We start from the raw sequence: 18,578 nt of genomic DNA on the forward strand, positions 1-18,578 counted from the left end.
CACCACTTTCACCTCCACCACCTCCACCACCCCCACCACCTTCACCTCCACCACCACCTCCACCACTACCACCACCACCACCTTCACCTCCACCACCACCACCTGGTTTCCTAAGTGAAAACTTTTCAAAACTCCAGGGCCTCTAACTTGTCTGATAGATTTTAATCTCCAGAGTCAGGGTATTCTTTGTCTTACTATGAATCCGTTTGTCATTTGAAAACTCTGCACATTTTACCAGGAGCTTATCCATCTATTGCAAATATGTCTTCTTGTCACCTATAATACATTGCTTCTGTTTGGACCAAAGAGACGACTTCGAAGAATTCCAAAGTTCCAATTTTTTGTAAAGTGAAGTTGAACTATATCTCCCTATGGATTCCATTAATTGTAAGCCACACAGAACAAATTGAATTCTTCTTCCACTGGACAGCCCTGCAGATATTTGAAGACAGCTTTCATTTAACCTAAGTCTTCCCCGGATAAGATGCTACATGAGAACATACTTTGTGATCTCCAAAGCACAGTCCACGTGTGAGTGATGATGATGTCTGTGCTGATTAAAACCAGCCTCTCAGACGTGTCACTCTGCTCATCTGCCTTGCTGTGGCCAGGTTCCATATTGTCATTGTCACTTTGGAAAAAGCAAAACCCAGCTTTAACCTTCTGTTCAGGCTGTGGTCTGAATGGTTACGAGTCTAGAGGGAGTCGATCTTTATCCCCTACTTCTATTACTCAGTCCAAGGGCATTGCATTTTGGAAGTAGCACTGTCTTGTTGGCAACTTGGTAGTGAGCTGAAATCTCTATTTGACAGGTATTGTTGAATGGGGTCTTTTTTCCTTCTATACTAATGCAGTTGAGTTTTTTTAACCTAAGCTTTATATTTATCCCTGTTAAACTGCTTTCTGTTTAGTGTCCATTTGTTTTTAATCTTGATATTTGCTTTATTTAGTAAACCCATACTGAGTGCTCACTATGTGTCTGACTCTGCCAGGCACAGGAGATTCAGAGATGAAAGATCATCTCAGGAATGTCACTTATCTTCCTGTGTATTCTCTTGCCTTCCTATGCTATAGAGCCCCTGACATTTGCTGTAATCACGTCTTCATCTAAGTTGTTGATAAACACCTGGAGTAGGGTGGGACTGAAGCAGAGCCCTGTGGCCTGACGCTGCAAATTCTTTCTAACAGCTGACAGACCCACATCCCTGCCTGTGCTTTGTTCTGCCATCTATGAATTCTCATAACTGTCTTGAGGTCAAGTCTTTATTTGTGCATTTTAATTCTCGATAACACTGTCAGGATAGACTTTAAAATTCTTCTCAGTGTGATGAAACAGTTCTGACGTTCATGTTATAAGCACTTACATTGTAAGTCGGTTGCATGTGAGATTGAACTTGGACAGCCTATAATATAGCATTAATGATGAAACAGACAAAGTCCTCTTCGGGAAGAATAATGGATGCTTATTTGCTGCCTGTGAAATTGAAATTATTCTGACCGGGAACCCGTCATTCATTAAGTTTACTTCACTGTTGGAAAGACAGAAAGGGCATGCAGTTTATAAAATCAGCCAAGGGTAAAATGCTTGTCAAAATGTATTGTCCAGTATTCTGATTAATAGTTTATGTGGCTTCATTAATTCAGTCATTCTCCATTATGTTTATCTGCCCTTTCTTGTCTGATGACGGTGAAGATTTGAGATGTATTGTGTCATGGACGGGAAGGGTGAACTTGATTTACTTGTTTCACTTTTAGTGCAACTATGTGGTCCCTGCTACGCTGGTCATTATCATCTTCATCTGCTTCCAGCAGAAGTCCTACGTGTCCTCCACCAACCTGCCTGTGCTAGCCCTCCTGCTTCTGCTGTATGGGTAAGGCACCGCTGGGTGGGGGACACCGATGGGGAAGGCATATGGTGCCCAATGTCAGAGGGAAGGTGGGGACATCCGGTGGACATTTGTCTCTGTGCCTCACCAGGTGGTCGATCACACCTCTCATGTACCCAGCCTCCTTCGTGTTCAAGATCCCCAGCACAGCCTACGTGGTCCTCACCAGTGTGAACCTCTTCATCGGGATCAATGGCAGCGTGGCCACCTTTGTGCTGGAGCTCTTCACCAACAATGTGAGTTCTGCGAAAGAGCGCCTCCTGCGGGATGAGCATCTCTGGGAGCCGGAGACAGTGTTTGATCACCATCTCACTCCACTTGTCTGGGTTATTGACACTGATAACCTCTCTGTCCTTTTTCAGATTCTCTTTCCCCTGGCTTTGCAGGGCACCTCCCTTCCTTCTCCTCAGATTTCTCCGATCAAGCCTTTCAGTTTCCTTTGACACGCCCTTTTATATGCCGTTGTGTTTGAATGTTGCTTTTCCAAATGTATGGTCCTCTGCTGTCTTTGCTTTCCACTTTAGATGCTATCGCTTCTACTCATTACACCACTCATTCCAGAGGCTTTTGCCACCATGTCTCTCAGTGTCTTAGGTCGTTCTCTCTCAATTCTATGCCTTTGATCGTGACTGTTCCCTTGAGCTCTGGTCTCACCTTCTGACTTGCCTAATGGATAGCTCTGTTTAGATAATTTACAGATGCCCAAGACTCGACTTGTCCTAATCATCTTTCCCCTCAGAACTTACTATTTCTCTTGTCTTTTCTGTCACACCGGATGGCATTACCATCCACCTGGTCACCCACGCTGGCAACATCTGAGCTATCTTATATGCCGTGCTTTTGTTTGTTTCAACTGGTTACCTTGTCTATTCTTCCATTTACAGATCTCTTAAACAAGGGTCCCTGTCCTTTCCTGTTATCATTGCCTGTGTCCAGACACCTTAACTTAGCACCTAGGGCCTTCAGAGGTGTACAACCCTTTCTGGCCCGTTCCCACCACACCTTTTCCCAAGGTGCTATAAGCTTCAGCTAACTTGTCCCTTAAACTGCCACAGTCCTGTAGGCCTGGCTTAAAAATGCCTTCCTCTGTCACACTTACCCTTGGAGATTGAACTTGAACGTGAAGTTTCCTTTTTTGCTCTCTGGGAGGTGCTCTCTCTTTTCCCTGTGCTCTCAGAGCCCTCAGTTCATGCCTCCAGCAGAACACACATGCAGTTATATAGTAACTTCCCATTTCCATTGTCTCTCTTCCTCAGAGTGGAGACTATTTCTTATTAACCTTTGCCTCACCTGTACCCTAGCGCAGTGCATCCAGATACTTACTCAGTTGTTGGATATTTGGCCACTGCCAGCATGATGTATTCAACAATTATTTAAATTTCCACAAAATCCTGAAATGGAAATATTGACTCAGACATGAGCAATTTGCTTTTAATATGCTAAGCAAATATTTTATGATGGATTTGCTTCTGATTAAACATAACCACGTTTTTAAACTTTGCTCATATTTCTCCATACTCATAGCATACTCCAAATTTTCTAAAGAGCAAACTTTTTATTATGTTATATGTCATCAGCTATGGCTGCTGTTACTGTATTTATTGGTATCTGAATTCAAAGGTTCAGGTTGACCTCAGGGTATTAATTTTTTCTTTACTTCCATTCTTCAGACTTTGATACATTTTTAGCTTAAACCACACATGACATTCAGTCTCCCTCTGTCCTTTTTTTTTAGAAGCTGAATAACATCAATGATATCCTGAAGTCTGTGTTCCTCATCTTCCCACATTTTTGCCTGGGCCGGGGGCTTATTGACATGGTGAAAAACCAGGCAATGGCTGATGCCTTGGAAAGGTTTGGTGAGTGACAGCAGTGCTTGGAGGATGTTTTAATAGCAGTGGAAGCTTGCATGGGCCTTGGTACCCTGGCCTTTGTTTTTGGAAAGAGGCTGGTGGCTGGGCACTGAACTTCCCTCTACTGATAGGGCTGATGACAACAGCCAGCTGTGGCTTGAGTCTTGTGACAGCCCTGAGAAAAGGGAGAGGGCCATTTTGGAGATAAGGAAAATACTGGCTTTAGCTTGAACCCAGTGCCTAATGCCCCTGGTTGGGTTTGTCAGAGTCGTTGGAAAAGTCAAACCACAGCTTTGAGAATTAGATACAGGCCAGATTGTCAGAAGGAAAGATTTAGACTTTGGCTCTTAGGAAAATCATGGGTCTGCAGATGTGGCCGTCTATTTTTTATATCGCCGATAAAAAGGTAATCTATTGTAGTTCTTTTAGTTCTTCTTACCTTTATAGTCTTTAGAAGTATTTCTTCTGTGGCCACATTACTGTATTCTTTATCCACTGGCTCATATAAGTTAGATGGGCCATGTTATTTAAGGGTCATAGGACAGAGACTTTTTTTTTCCAACCTGAAGGTACAAAGGAGATATATAAGGATTTTAAGGAATATTTACATAAAACCAGGTGATTTAATTGGGTCTCTAGGTTACATTACATGATACTGAGAGGGACATCTTTTTAAAGTGCTCTCTAATCTTAGTGAAATATATAATTTGTTAAAATAGCGGCCCTAAAAATTACCCTGGATTATTTGTCTTCTAACAAAGGATTTTTGACATCTCATTAAAAAGGAAATATTATATATCTTAGATGACATTACAGATCTTATACATGTTGGCTCTGAAATTCTAACTGATACTGGGTCAAAGTATGTTTTCCCAAAACCTTCCCTTAAATCAGACTTGGAAAGTGGTCACTCCCTGGGCCGGCCGAGTGGCTCAGTTGGTTGAGTTAGCTTAAGAGCGCGAGCTCTGAGCAACAGGGCCACCCGTTCGAATCCCACATGGGCCAATGATGCTGCGCCCGAGCTGAGCTGCCACTGAGCTGCCAACAGGTGGCAGGATGGCTCAGCTGGTGAGAGCAAGTGCTCCTAACAAAAAGACTGCCTGTTCCATAGTGGGCTACGCCCTTCTGCAACTAAGACTGAACTCAGCACCTTGAGCTGAGCTGCCGCCTGGATGGCTCAGTGACTTAGTGCATAGAGTGTGCACTCTTAACAACAAGGCTGCTTGTTTGACTCCCGCATGGGATGGTCGCTACGCCCACCCGCAATTAAGATTATAGCACAGCACCTTGAACTTAGAGGCCACGAGCTGCCAATCAGCTAGATGGCGACTGGCGCCCTCCACAACTAAGATTGAAGAACAAAAACTTGGCTGGTTCCCCTCCCCAATTCCCCAACACTGTTCCCTCCCCCAATTCCCCAATAAAAATAAAAAGAAGAAAGTGGTCACTCCCTTATACTTTTTTTCTTGTCATGGGTAATAACCATTGGTATTTTGAGGAAGAGAGGTGAATTTGAGCCTGAATTTGAGGAAGGGTCATGGTCTTTGGTGTCTCCATTCTGACTGGATCTCTGCATTGTGTCTGCCAGGGGAGAATCGCTTTGTCTCGCCATTCTCTTGGGACTTGGTAGGACGAAACCTCTTCGCCATGGCTGTGGAAGGGGTGGTGTTCTTCCTCATCACGGTTCTGATCCAGTACAGATTCTTCATCAGGCCCAGGTGAGCTTTTTCTCAGGACTAATGGAGCACTTGGTTGAGGGTCACAGAGGAGAAGCACATGGAAACACTTGTCAATGGTATTTGGGTTGAATTGAAGTCAAAGCAGATAATCAAACTCTTTCCTATTGTGGGCATCCCCAGGCCCCAACACTGCTGGTTCTGGAAACTGTAGAGAGATTTTATAGGATGGCTTTAGAAACTGGATCTTTTTCTTGAAAAACAGGTTGGAAGTTTTATTTCTTGTAATTTTTTTTTTCCTTAAGACCTGTAAATACAAAGCTTCCTCCCCTGAATGATGAGGATGAAGATGTCAGGCGGGAAAGACAGAGAATCCTTGATGGTGGAGGACAGAATGACATCTTGGAAATCAAGGAGCTGACTAAGGTGAGGCAGTGAATCCAGCCCATAACACTTCAATTTTTTCAGCTTTATATGTAGGAAACTAGCATTTTGCTGACTTGCTTAATAAAAAGAGCATGTGTCCCAAAATGTGCATTTATACCAAACTTCTGTCAATTTAATTTTATTTAAAGTACACCATGGGGACTTCTTAAAGAAATCCTACTGAGAATACTTTTGTAATGTGATTTCTCATTCTTGAGTATATTTATTTTTCACACTCATATTTGCATATTAGTTATTAAAACATACTAATATTGTATACCTAGTCAAAGCTAAGGTAAGGAGACTAACTTACCTTAGGTTGATTTGAGTTTTATAACTGAAAAGGCTGGTAATTCTCCATTGCTCAGGAGCAGGGTCTGTTTCATCCCTCTCCAGGTGCCAGAATCCCAACAGTTCACTTTTTTTATAAGATGTACAATATTTACAATGTTTTGATTACAAATTTTGACCCTGTAGAATTTCATTTGTAAAATATATTGTTTTTCTATATTAAGTAAATGAAAAATTATGTAGCCACATTAATGACCACTATGGTTTTTAAAAGGTTGATATTAGATTGAAAATGAAAAATAAATTCACTTGTATTTTGAGCTATAGTGTCATTCAGAAGCTGGTTGCCACAGAGACACACCGAAGCTCTTAGCACATCCAATATGTGACTTAATCTTATCGATGAGTCCAATTTCATGGTGTGTCTGGGCTATAATTTCTTCTTCCACAGCTGCCTGGGAGAGCTGTGAGTCACTGCGGCTTATGAATTTTTACGTTGTGTTCATTGCAGATTTACAGAAGGAAGAGGAAGCCGGCTGTTGACAGGATCTGTGTGGGCATTCCTCCTGGCGAGGTAAAGGCACTGGGTCTCCATTGTATTTGTTCCTATTCAGACTGACTCTCCCCCAGTCAAACAGCAATGTCAGGAAGGGGTAGAGGTGGCTTTTAAAGGCTTCTCTGTTTGTGTCTATGTGGAGCAATCAGTTGTTGAGAGGATGGGGACCCCATATGTCGAACGGTTTTGGGTAAGCTTGGGCTGTTTAAGAAAAACATGCACATCCAACATGTGATTTTGCGATCTGTTCAAGATGGTGATGAAATTCAAATAGACGTTAAAAAATAGATTTTCTCCTTTCTCATTCATGTTTGTGTTCTTTCATACCCTTTAGCCAGATTGGATGGTGAAATCTGACTAGTTGGCTTTCATTACTGTTTTTTATTCATTAACTTTGGCCTCAACTTGACAACTCAAATCATATGACAAAATATGCCCACACTTAAAATGGTCCCATTATGAAATATCTGTTTAAGTGTCCATATAATTCCTTTAAGACCAAGAACATTTTTGACTCTTCACCGATATTTGAGAATTATGCTATATAAAAACTAAGCTGAGGTGACTATTTAATAATGGTCATTTATATACAGATTCCTCATAATTTGCTTATCCAGATTTACCCAATCTTTTTCAGTGCTTTGGGCTCCTGGGAGTTAATGGCGCTGGGAAATCATCCACTTTCAAGATGTTAACTGGAGACACCACTGTTACCAGAGGAGATGCTTTCCTGAACAAAAACAGGTGAGAAAAGTGGTCTGTATTTTGCCACAAAGACTTATTTTATTTCATTTAAATATATTATGTTTATGATCATAACATAATGTGCTATATAGAGTTGATAAAATTGTTGAAATATAGTAAAGAGTAAAGAAGAAAATCAAAATCACCCATAATGCCACTCCCTAGAGAGAACCGCTATTTACATTTCCTTTAAGTCTCGTTCTGGTTTTTTAAACAGTTTTATTCAGGTCTAATTTACATACCATATAATTATTTGTTTTAAGAGTACACTTCATGATTTTTTGTAAATTTACAGATTTGTGCAGCCATCACCACAGTCCAGTTTTGGAACATTCCCATCACCCCAGATGTATTTTATATACACATATAAATATATTATAAAACTGAATCCGACTGTATCTAGATTTTTAAAATTAGTTTTTATTGTTAATGAGTATATTATGATTATTTCCCAATGGGTTACACACGCTAAGATGTAGAATTTTGCATTGCTGCATAAAATCCCCCTGTGTACCTATACTGATAGTTTATTTAATTCATCTCTTCATGTCAGACATTTATTAGTTTGTTTTTCATTATGTAAATGTGTCCTTGTACTCATCTTTGATTATTTCCTCAGGGAACATTCCTTCAAGGTAAAAAGGGATGCACTTGCCAAATTGTCCTTTCTAAAGGCTGTACCGATTGATGAAGCCACCCTTAGGCTGTCACCTGAGAATGCACAGGTCACTCAGCAATCTGATCATTAGGGGTACAGCTCTGCTTTAGAGACCTGTTAGGCCATGTTACCCCGGAGTACTCAAAATATGTGGGGCTTCTCTAGGGTTTTGATTTGGAGATGGTACAAGGCAGTGTCATTTGAACTTTTCTGACCGTGATCTGTAGTAGCAAATGCATTTTACTTCTAATCCCAGTAACTATGTACAAAGTTATAAGCATGCATATAACTTAAAATTTCTGTAAAACAATACCTCCCCTTATGATTTGTTGTGCACGCTGCTATTTCTTATCTACTCTATACCATGTCATTAAAAAAAAAATACTGGTTGTGACCAACTAAATTTATTTCACAAGCCACTAATGGATGATGACTCACAATTGGAAAACAACGGACGGGGGTGCTAGGAGCCCATAAAACTGAAAAGAGCAAGGGACTTAGTGTACTTTTGGGTCTCCTTCTCTGTCTCTTACCAGTTTTTTCAGTAGCATGTAAAGGCAGTTAAAGAGAAGAGAAATTCTAGAATATCGGGCCTGAGGCTGCACCCCTGTTTCCCCAGTCTTGTTCCTAGCACCAGGCTCCTGGGGCATCATACAATAATGAGGGTAGTAAGTGACCCAAACCAAGGTGTGTTGTGTGGCAATGACTGGCTGTAAGAGCTGGCTCAGGCGGTATAGCTGTGAGAGCCAGGCAGTGTCCATGGAAAAGGCTGGACCGGGGAGTACTGATTAGATATGCAGAAGGGAATGAATACTGCTGAAAGGCCAAACTGAGGGCTGTCCAGAGGCGACTGAGGGGCAGCCATCAGGCTGGATGTGGACACTGAGCTTCTCCCACATCAGGGATTCTTAACCTGAGGTTGGCTTCACGGTGCCTAAAAGCTGCCCCACCAATACATGGAAAATTGTGCCTATAGGTATATTTTTTCGTGTTACCAGATTCTCAGAGGGTCTGTGATTAAACACACACACACACACACACACACACACATACACACATACACCACCACCACCACCACCACCACCACCACCACCTCCCCCCCCCTAAAAACCAGGAGGGTGCCCTGGTTTAGCATGACCAAGGAGGTTGGAACGTGCTGTGACCAAGTCAATTTGTAGGCAGCAGAAAGCAGAGAGAGGTCACACCCAGAGTTGCTGGGTCTCTGGACCTGAGTGGCCATGAGGGAGACTAGAGCAGCAAGGCACTTGGTACATATGACTGGACCACGGAGTCAAGCCTAGGATGGAAGCTAGTGTTATGGCCCTGGGATTGTGTGACGGAGATTACTGGTAAAGATGGTGCTGCAGTTGGGATGGACTCGCGAGTGCTAAAATGGGACTGAGCCTGCAGAGTGAGGTGTTGGGGAGCCAGGTGCAAGGACTGGGCAGGACACTGACAGGAACGCTGATTGCCCGATGGGGCTGGCATTCTGGGGGCAGAAAGGCTATTCCTTCAAGATTCAGCAAGTATGTTCACTGGTATTTTTGTCACATACCAGCATACTTTATAGGCACATTTGGCAAGACTGTCTGATCAGAGTATCTGCAAATGCCCAAAACCTGACCAGTTTTGTTTATCTTTGCAGTATCTTATCAAACATCCATGAAGTACATCAGAGCATGGGCTATTGCCCTCAGTTCGATGCCATCACAGAGCTGCTGACGGGGAGAGAACATGTGGAGTTCTTTGCCCTCCTGAGAGGAGTCCCAGAGAAAGAAGTTGGCAAGGTACCGTGGGCACCAGCAAGCCAGCTTTCCTCCTTTGGCATCCTGACTGTACCTCATGGCCTTGACTTCTATGCACGAGAATCGGTTTCAGGCTGTTTTTCTTGATGGATGCAGCAGGATGAAATCTGGCTCTCTGCACCGACTTGCAGGGTGGGACTCCATGGTGGCGGTGGGGCGGAGAGCCGTGTACAGGCACATGCTGGAGGCAGAGAGGAAGTGCCGCTCCCCCTGCCGTTGGCTCCCCGGCACTTGCCAGATGATAATTATAGAGCGTGGTTTTACTCGGTAAAAGAATTTTCATATGTAAGTGTAAGAAAGCATGATAAAAATTCCCAAACCAGACAAAAGTGAAGGAGCTTTCTTTATTGCTCTAGGTTGGTGAGTGGGCAATTCGGAAGCTGGGCCTTGTGAAGTACGGAGAAAAGTATGCTGGTAACTATAGTGGAGGCAACAAGCGCAAGCTTTCAACTGCCATGGCTTTGATCGGTGGGCCTCCTGTGGTGTTTCTGGTGAGTGTGACTGTACATGGAAAACGATTCTGGCCTGAATGGAAAACGTCACTTTTCTAAAGTCCCGTATATGCAGGGATGTTGCGTGACTGGCTTTCCATGGTCAGCTTCCCTCCCCTGCCCAGGAACGGCACAGAGCACCTCAGACGGAAGCTCCCTGTCCCTCTCCTTGACACACACTCGGGTGGCTCTGCCGTGCCCTCAGATGCCCCCAAAGAGAGATACTACAGGGATCTTGTTTCCCTGGCATGGAGAACCCTGACAAGTGTGGCTGAGGCTGGGTGTGTGATTTGACCTTTCTCCGGAATATTCTTTCTGGCTATCTGTGTCTTCATCCGCTGAAGATGAAGTGTGTGGACACAGCTTCAATCCCCATAGTAGCACCTGGGTCATAGTCCTTACATACCGAGAGATGGAAACAGATTAGACTGGACAGAGGCCTCGGACACTTTCTCCTCTGTGGTGGAGAAGAGCATTGAAATTATGACAGGAAGGAGCCTTGGGTTGAGACTTTGATGTCATCCAGTGCATTTGGATCTGGAATTCGTTTCTCTAAGACTAGCAAGTATAATAAAGCTGGAGTGAGCTAGAAGAAAAAAAGAAGAGAAGGAATTGTACCCAAACTTTGTACTGACTTCAGTAGAGATTTCAGACAAAAATAATTTTTAGCATATACTTTTCAGTTATGAAAAGATGACTGAAACTAAATGGCTCTTTCCCTTCCCTTTCTTTCTGTTTATTTGGAAACATTTAATTTCATAAAAAATTAGGTTGAGCTTCCTGCCTCAGTGGGACATTTATAAAAGTGAACTAGTGTTTGTATGTAAGGTCTGGTTCTTTGGTCCATCAATCAATAAATAGAATGTGAAGTTAAAATTCTAGCCTGTTCAAAGGTGCGTCTGCATCTAAACACAAGTCTAGTTTTGATGTTTTTTTCATCAGATAATAGGACTTATTTATTTTATTCAAATTGCAGGATGAACCGACCACAGGCATGGATCCCAAAGCTCGGCGGTTCTTGTGGAATTGTGCTCTCAGTATCATCAAGGAGGGGAGATCGGTAGTGCTTACGTCTCATAGGTCTGTAGCGAAGACTCGGCTTGGCTTTTGTGTTGTGTCATTTTAAAATTTCCAACTGATATATATGATCATTGTGTAAAAATTAGAAAATACAGAAAGGCAAAGAGAGAAACAAGAATAATTGCCAGAATTGCATCACTCGGAGATAACCATTACTATCATTGGACAATAATATATCTTTGCAGTTTTCTTATGAAAATCTATTTGCATAAGTGTGTGTGTGTGTGTGTGTGTGTGTGTGTGTGTGTGTGTGTGTGNGTGTGTGTGTGTGTGTGTGTGTGTGTGTGTGTGTGTGTGTGTGTGATTTATGAACAAAAATGCAGGCTTAGTATGTATACTGCTCTTTTTCACTTCACAATATATTGTGACCATCATTCCAAGTCAGTCATCATTTCTTACCGCTGGATAGCATCCCATTTGGATAGACCCTAATTTATTTAACTGTTCCCCTTGGTGTAGCCATTTGGATTGTTTCCAGCTTTTGTCACAGTTACACAGAGCACTGCAGGGAACAGTGTTGTTCTTACATCTTCACATATTTGTAACAGGATCCAGTTATGCCCTGGGATACTGGGAATGTGTCTTTGAAATGCCAGATGTCATGGGGCTGTTCTAATGGTTACAGGAGCATCTCCCTTGAGCTAAAACCGCATTGTTTTCCCACAGCATGGAAGAATGTGAGGCTCTCTGCACTAGGATGGCAATTATGGTCAACGGGAAGTTCAGGTGTCTTGGCAGCGTCCAACATCTGAAAAATAGGTAACAAAGATCATTTCTTTGGGATGGCGCCTACTGAGAAAGCTTGTATTTTTTTTTGGAGTGTATAAATGGTGGCTCTAGAATAAGGAGAAATAAACTGAACAAAATGGTATAGTGGAAAGACTGAGGGCCTTGAAGTCAAACAGAGCTGCATTCAAATTCCCTTTAACTTATTGGTTGTGTGCTCTTGGAGCAATTACTTAACCTTTCTGAGACTCCGCTTCCTAGAACTCTTTACCTTCTCGCTTTGTTATATCGATGAAATTGAAAATTTTACACGTGCCAGCATGGTGAGAGCATGGGCTTTGGAGTCAAACACAAATGGGTCTACATCTGGCCCCACCACTTAGGAGCTCTGTGCCCTGGGCAAGTGACTAGGTCCCCAGGTTTCTCTGGAACATCTGCTGGGCTTCACGGGTCTAGGTGAGGATGAAATGAAAGCACGTATCTAAGGCACTCAGCATGGCACCTCACATAGAATAGGTATTCAGCAAATGATAACTAGTTCCTTCTCTCAGATACTTACGTCGGGGTCTCTCAAGGACCTCTCTCTTTCATGGCTCAAGTTGGGTTTTCAGGGTTAATTACTCTTTTGAGAAGTTTCCGGAGAATCTTCCATTTCGACTTCTTTATTCTGCTTTCAGGTTTGGAGATGGTTATACAATAGTTGTACGAATAGCAGGGTCCAACCCTGATCTGAAGCCTGTCCAGGAGTTCTTTGGACTCGCCTTTCCAGGGAGCGTCCTAAAAGAGAAGCACCGGAACATGCTGCAGTACCAGCTTCCATCTTCGTTATCCTCCCTGGCCAGGATATTCAGCATCCTTTCCCAGAGCAAAAAGCGACTCCACATAGAAGACTACTCTGTGTCTCAGACAACACTTGACCAAGTAAGCTTCGGATATTCAAAACAGGTTTACTTTTCAGGCTGAGGAGTTCTGCTCCCTGTTCCACCCCCTTATGGGCCCTGGAGCCATGTAGATGATCTGGGCTTGAATTTCTGATCTTCTTCTACTAGCTGTGCTTTTTATTAAACCTTCGTGAATCTGAAAAGAGAGATGATGCTCTCTACTTTAGGTTATTGTGAGAATAGATTATAACGATAATCATAACTACTGTGTACTGAGTACCACGGGCCAGGCATTTTGCTAGGTGCCTTATCTATTTAAATAACACCAAACAGATCTTGGCACTTAGTAGGTGCTCAGTAAACGTTAGCTTTCATCCCGCCTCCCCTTAATCAAGCCTAGATAAGCCCAAGTAAATAGATGATTGAACAGTTGGTGATATTTGGGGGTCAATATATACAGTTTTTCAATTTTTAAATGGTTAATGCTTTTTCAAATATTCCCTTCTCTCTCACAGTTTTCTAGTGAATCTATTTTTACAATCTTGTATTCTTTTACCTAACCTCATTTCCACATAAGGAAAAACACAACGAGAATAAAGAAAGAACAAGTCAAGAGCTATTTATACAGGCCTATCTTTCTCTTGACAGGTATTTGTAAACTTTGCCAAGGACCAAAGTGATGATGACCACTTAAAGGACCTGTCATTACACAAAAACCAGACAGTAGTGGATGTTGCAGTCCTCACATCTTTTCTGAAGGATGAGAAAGTGAAAGAAAGTTACGTGTGAAGAATCCTGTTCACACAGGGTGACTGTAAAAAAAGGAGGAACTTGCCTTTCCTTTGCACTGTGCAGTGAGCTCCAGCGGAAAGAGCTGGACGTGTCCGTGGGAAGAAGTAAACTGGATACTGTACTGACACTATTCAATGCAATGCAATTCAATGCAATGAAAACAAAATTCCATTACAGGGGCAGTGCCTTTGTAGCCGACATCTTTGGCTCTCCAGTGAAAAAAGACTTGAATTTAGTTTATTACCTTATACCTATGTGAAACTCTCGTATGGAACCCAGCGGACATATGGGTTTGAAATCATACTTGTTTTTTGTTCCTTTGTATTCTCACTGGGGTCGCAACAGTAATTCATCAAGTAACCATGGCCAGTGATCACTTACCAAAATCAAAAGGCATGCATGCACCTCCTCACTCGTGAAGCCGTGCCATGCCAGGGGACTGGTTTCCCGGTGACACACCCACTGATGGCAGTGCGCGTGCCAGAATTATCAGTGCCAAGTTGCTCAGAGAGCTCAGAGCACCAAGGTGTGTCATGCACACTTTTGTGCAAGCTGCTGTGCTCAGAGTCTACTGGACGTCATCAAATATTAGGTGACAAAATGGTGCCACGTGTGGAAGAAGTCCTGCTTCGGTTCCCCCGTTGATGAGCTGCTCTGGCGGTGGTAATATGCAAATTGTGGATGGGTCTAGACATGTCAGACTTGGTTCCATTGTTACATTGTCCCTGGCCTGGAGCCATGGGTCTCCAGCGTCATCTTTCCGGGACTCTTTAAATATGCTTAGACCCTGGGAAGAAGCAAAGAATGAGCAGCCAGGTTGTTGGGGCTGTAAGCTGCTGAGGCTAGGGCATGGGATTAAAGAGATGTTGTGTTCAACCCGGGGGTTACCTGTGTCCACTTACCTTGTCTGCCAACATGGTACACTGCATCTCAAGGTCTTGTTTGACACAGGTGTAGTATTATTTCTGGCTTTCAAACTTAATCTAAAAGATGAAAAGATGGGAGTTGTATTTTGATGAAAACATTTGTACTTTTATTTGGAATTCTAAGTTCTGTCAGTGATTTCTGAAATCTTAGAACGGCCTAACTGTAGAAGTCCGTGGCATAGAGGAGTATGGCCACACTGCCTCCCTAGCTTTCTCTTTTCTCATATAAGTTTGCAGATGGGTCACCTGACTAGTGCCTAGTGACTACAAAACAAATGTGACGGTCAAGATCTCGTGACATTATATTTAAGTTTCTTTAAGACCATTTAAAGTACTTTGAATCTCAGTTCATTAATCAAGTATTTTTTTGAGTATGTTATAGCTGAATGAGTGGATGGATGGATGTGGAGAAATTAAGTCTCAGATTTCCTGTGCCACAATACTCAGCAAACTGGTTTACAAATATAGGTTGTTTTTTTGTGGTGGTTATGGGAGGCTCAAGGAAGGAATATTGAGCAGCCCACTTTTTGAAAATAGCAACAATGCAAAAAGCCAAGAAAATTTAAATGTGGTAAGGGTCACAAGACTAAACACTTGAATATTTTTTCAGAGAAGACAGCTAGTTTTAAAACTTGTTGAACAAGACAACTTGTGACCATGGGATTGAGTATCTTTAAATAATTGGCTTTGAAGATCTGACACCTCATTCTAACAATCTCATCATTTTCATCTCTTCAATCACTAACCTATTATGAAAAATATAAAAACAGCAAGTGCCCAGGCATGAAGTATATTTCAGACTTTTCCAACCCAGTCTTATATTTTTAATCAGTAAACACTAAGCACTCATAAAATATTATTTTTTAATGTCATCTGTTTTGAGATAACAAAAATATGAGGGAACTACTGTTTGGTGAAGTTTAAGTGATCTTTCACTATCATTACTGTTTCCTAAAATTTAAATATTAACTCTAAGGGTGTAAGATTTCAGATCTATTTCAAATTAATCTGTTTTTTCTTTTAAAATTTACACAATGCTATCACATAACTTGTTGATTGGAAAAGAAAAAGACTTAGAAATTAATGCAATATTGTTTTCTAAAATGATAGACAAATAATGAAGAGATCATTATATTGATCTCTCTATGAGATCATTGTATTTTATGCTATCTTTAATGATATAAAACTCATACAATAATTTAGTTTCTCCTTGTTTAATATTTTTCAAAGTCAAACTTGTTTTCCCATTTCATTAGAATCATGTTCAAATTCTCTATTATAGTAAATCCATGCTCCTTTAATTACTCTGACTTCAAGGCCATATTTAAAAAAAATCAAAAGTCACTGTGAATTATTTTGAAAAAAAAAGTTTCAATATAGATTTAAAAGGATTTCTTCTGAAGCTAGAAACAATCTATAGTTACACATCAATGTCATTAATATTGTTACCTTTTAGATTAACCAAATATTAATCTTTTAAATTTTCCTGTGTAAACCTAACTACAGTGGAAATTTTTACCAACTCTATACTCAATCACGTAAAATTTCTATATATTCCCTGTGGAAATGTAACTATGTGAGTTTCAAAAATTGTCAAGTGTTCAAAGTTTCTGCTTTTGTTTCTTTTGGACACCTTGGAAACCTTATTAACAACTGTGAACATGAAAAATACGATAGAAAACAGTAACAAAGCCCTCTATACATAAACACCTAGCACAGTTCATTGTTTAAAAAAACAACCAAACCTCAAACTACTGTATTTCAATATCTGTACTGAAAGCAATGCATTGTGACTATTAAATGTTGCACATCATTCACTCACTGTATAGTAATCATTGACTAAAGGGATTTGTCTGTTTTCTTCTCGTGGTTGTATATATCAGGAATTTTTTTTCCCAAAGAGCCATGTGTCATATAATATTGAACCACTTTGATATTGAGATATTAATTTGTACCCTTGCTACTATTTACTAGTAATAATATAGTACTATAGTAATATTGCTCTGATTCTCTTTAAAATTGTTGCATCCCTTTTATAGAATGTTTATATTTCCGTAAGGGTTAAGTAGTCTGTTCTCCCTTCTTATATCCTAGGATGAAAATACATTTTTGACTTTTTCTTGATCATTGGCCCTTCATCCCAAGCACTTTATGTTGTCTGTAATGGGATCTATTTTTGCACTGGAATATCTGAGAATTGCAAAACTAGACAAAAGTTTCACAATAGATTTCTAAGTTAAATCATTTTCACTAAAAAGGAAAAAAGAGAAAAAAATTTTGTATTGTCTATAACTTTATATGAAGTATTAAAGGCCTATTTCTATGTTGTAATGAGTCACGAAATAAAGCTGTGACAGTTCTTTCGGTCCAGACAAAATTTATTTTCATGCATTCGTAGCACCACCTACTGTTAAAGCTATTTGGCTCAAAAGTAGAAATTTCTGAAAAGGGTAAATGTCCTGTGAATCCCAAAAAAAGAACTGAGGGGACCACCTGGAAATTTTAAAAAGGGTGTTTTGCAGTTTTCCTGAATCAGTTAAGAAAATAACTGATACTAAGTTTGAAAGGTTTTTAGATAAACTTACTCTGCTTAATGATTATGAAGCTGGGGTGATCTCTGAAAATACTCTGTAGAGCTAAGCCTATTTAATAAAAATCTCATTTCTTCATTTGGGATTGAGGAAGCTGCAAAGGCAGCCTTCAGTGCTTTTTTGCTTATTTAACCAAAAATACAAGGACACAGTATAGCAAGTGTACTGGTGCTGAGCATGGTGGCAAGGGGAGGCGTGCAGGGAAGGTAGAAAAGTGTGGGCGGAGAGATGGTACTGAGACTAATACCAGAGGTGCCTTTCCTCAAATCTGTAGGAAGTGCTCTGCAGTCTATGCCCGATTATGTAATGCTCCGATGAGACATGTGGATATACTTTTCACAGCTAATTAACAATCAGACTCGGAAACGATACCTGTTTATTGCAGTATTTGAAGAACACCTGTCCAACAGCCCCTATTAGGCAGTACAGTGGAGTTGTGGCTGTATTTGTGACCTCTTCTGAGCGGCTGTGACAACGCCTAGTGAGTCGTCCATTGCCTAAGGTATGGACCTTAGCTTGGTGTGTGCCTGGCTGACCACTGGCATCAGCATCACAATTTAGTCCTTCCCCCTGGAAGTTCACGTTACAGTGACTTCAATGAAACGGGTAGAAAACTGTTTCTTTGTGAAAACTCACAACTGAAGGAGGGAAAAAAATTAGCACACACATGGTACTTAATTAAGCCTTGGGACCAAATTAGCTTAACTAGAGAGAGAAGAATACCCTTGAGCCCTGAGACCCTACCACATTTAGATGAGAAGCCAGCAAAGGAAACAGAGGGGGACTGGCCAGTGAGGATGAGGAAAATCTAAGAATATGATGCCATAGACTGACCCTCAGATTCGAGTGTTTCAGGAAGGCGGATGTGGTCAACTATCCAACACTGCTGAGAAGATGAACAGGGTAAAGGCAGTGAGAGACCACTGAATTTGGTAAGACAAAGGTCCTTAGTGACCCTCCAACGAGTCACTTCAGTGGACTGACAAGGATATAGGCCTACCGGGATTGGCTCAGGGAAGTTCAAGAGGTAAGGAAGGGAAGATGGTGAATATACACAACTTACAGAGTTCTGCTTTCATGGGAAGCAGGAAACACAATAGCTGGATTACAAAAGTTTGATTTGGATTCTTGTCTGTTAATAGTATGTATAGGCTGCACCTGCAAACCATCTCACCTTCCTCTCTGATTTGTTTGTT

General features: G+C 41.3%; 1 protein-coding gene across 2 annotated transcripts in view; it reads left to right on the forward strand.

The window, feature by feature from the left end:
- ABCA1 (ATP binding cassette subfamily A member 1) overlaps window positions 1-17,150 on the forward strand; it is a 104,317-nt gene extending 87,167 nt beyond the window's left edge. For both annotated transcript variants that reach the window (XM_019623695.1, XM_019623696.1), the window contains exons 35-47: window positions 1,756-1,871; window positions 1,978-2,122; window positions 3,622-3,745; window positions 5,328-5,457; window positions 5,721-5,841; window positions 6,644-6,706; window positions 7,326-7,432; window positions 9,736-9,877; window positions 10,252-10,386; window positions 11,363-11,466; window positions 12,133-12,225; window positions 12,870-13,113; window positions 13,722-17,150. In XM_019623695.1, the coding sequence (XP_019479240.1) occupies window positions 1,756-1,871; window positions 1,978-2,122; window positions 3,622-3,745; window positions 5,328-5,457; window positions 5,721-5,841; window positions 6,644-6,706; window positions 7,326-7,432; window positions 9,736-9,877; window positions 10,252-10,386; window positions 11,363-11,466; window positions 12,133-12,225; window positions 12,870-13,113; window positions 13,722-13,862 (1,665 nt within the window). In that variant the 3' untranslated portion in view covers window positions 13,863-17,150. The remainder of the gene's footprint in view (window positions 1-1,755; window positions 1,872-1,977; window positions 2,123-3,621; window positions 3,746-5,327; window positions 5,458-5,720; window positions 5,842-6,643; window positions 6,707-7,325; window positions 7,433-9,735; window positions 9,878-10,251; window positions 10,387-11,362; window positions 11,467-12,132; window positions 12,226-12,869; window positions 13,114-13,721) is intronic.
- The last annotated feature ends 1,428 nt before the right edge of the window (window positions 17,151-18,578 follow it).

The sequence above is a fragment of the Hipposideros armiger genome, unplaced genomic scaffold (genome assembly GCF_001890085.2).
Source record: "Hipposideros armiger isolate ML-2016 unplaced genomic scaffold, ASM189008v1 scaffold_558, whole genome shotgun sequence".
NCBI classification, from domain to species: domain Eukaryota; kingdom Metazoa; phylum Chordata; class Mammalia; order Chiroptera; family Hipposideridae; genus Hipposideros; species Hipposideros armiger.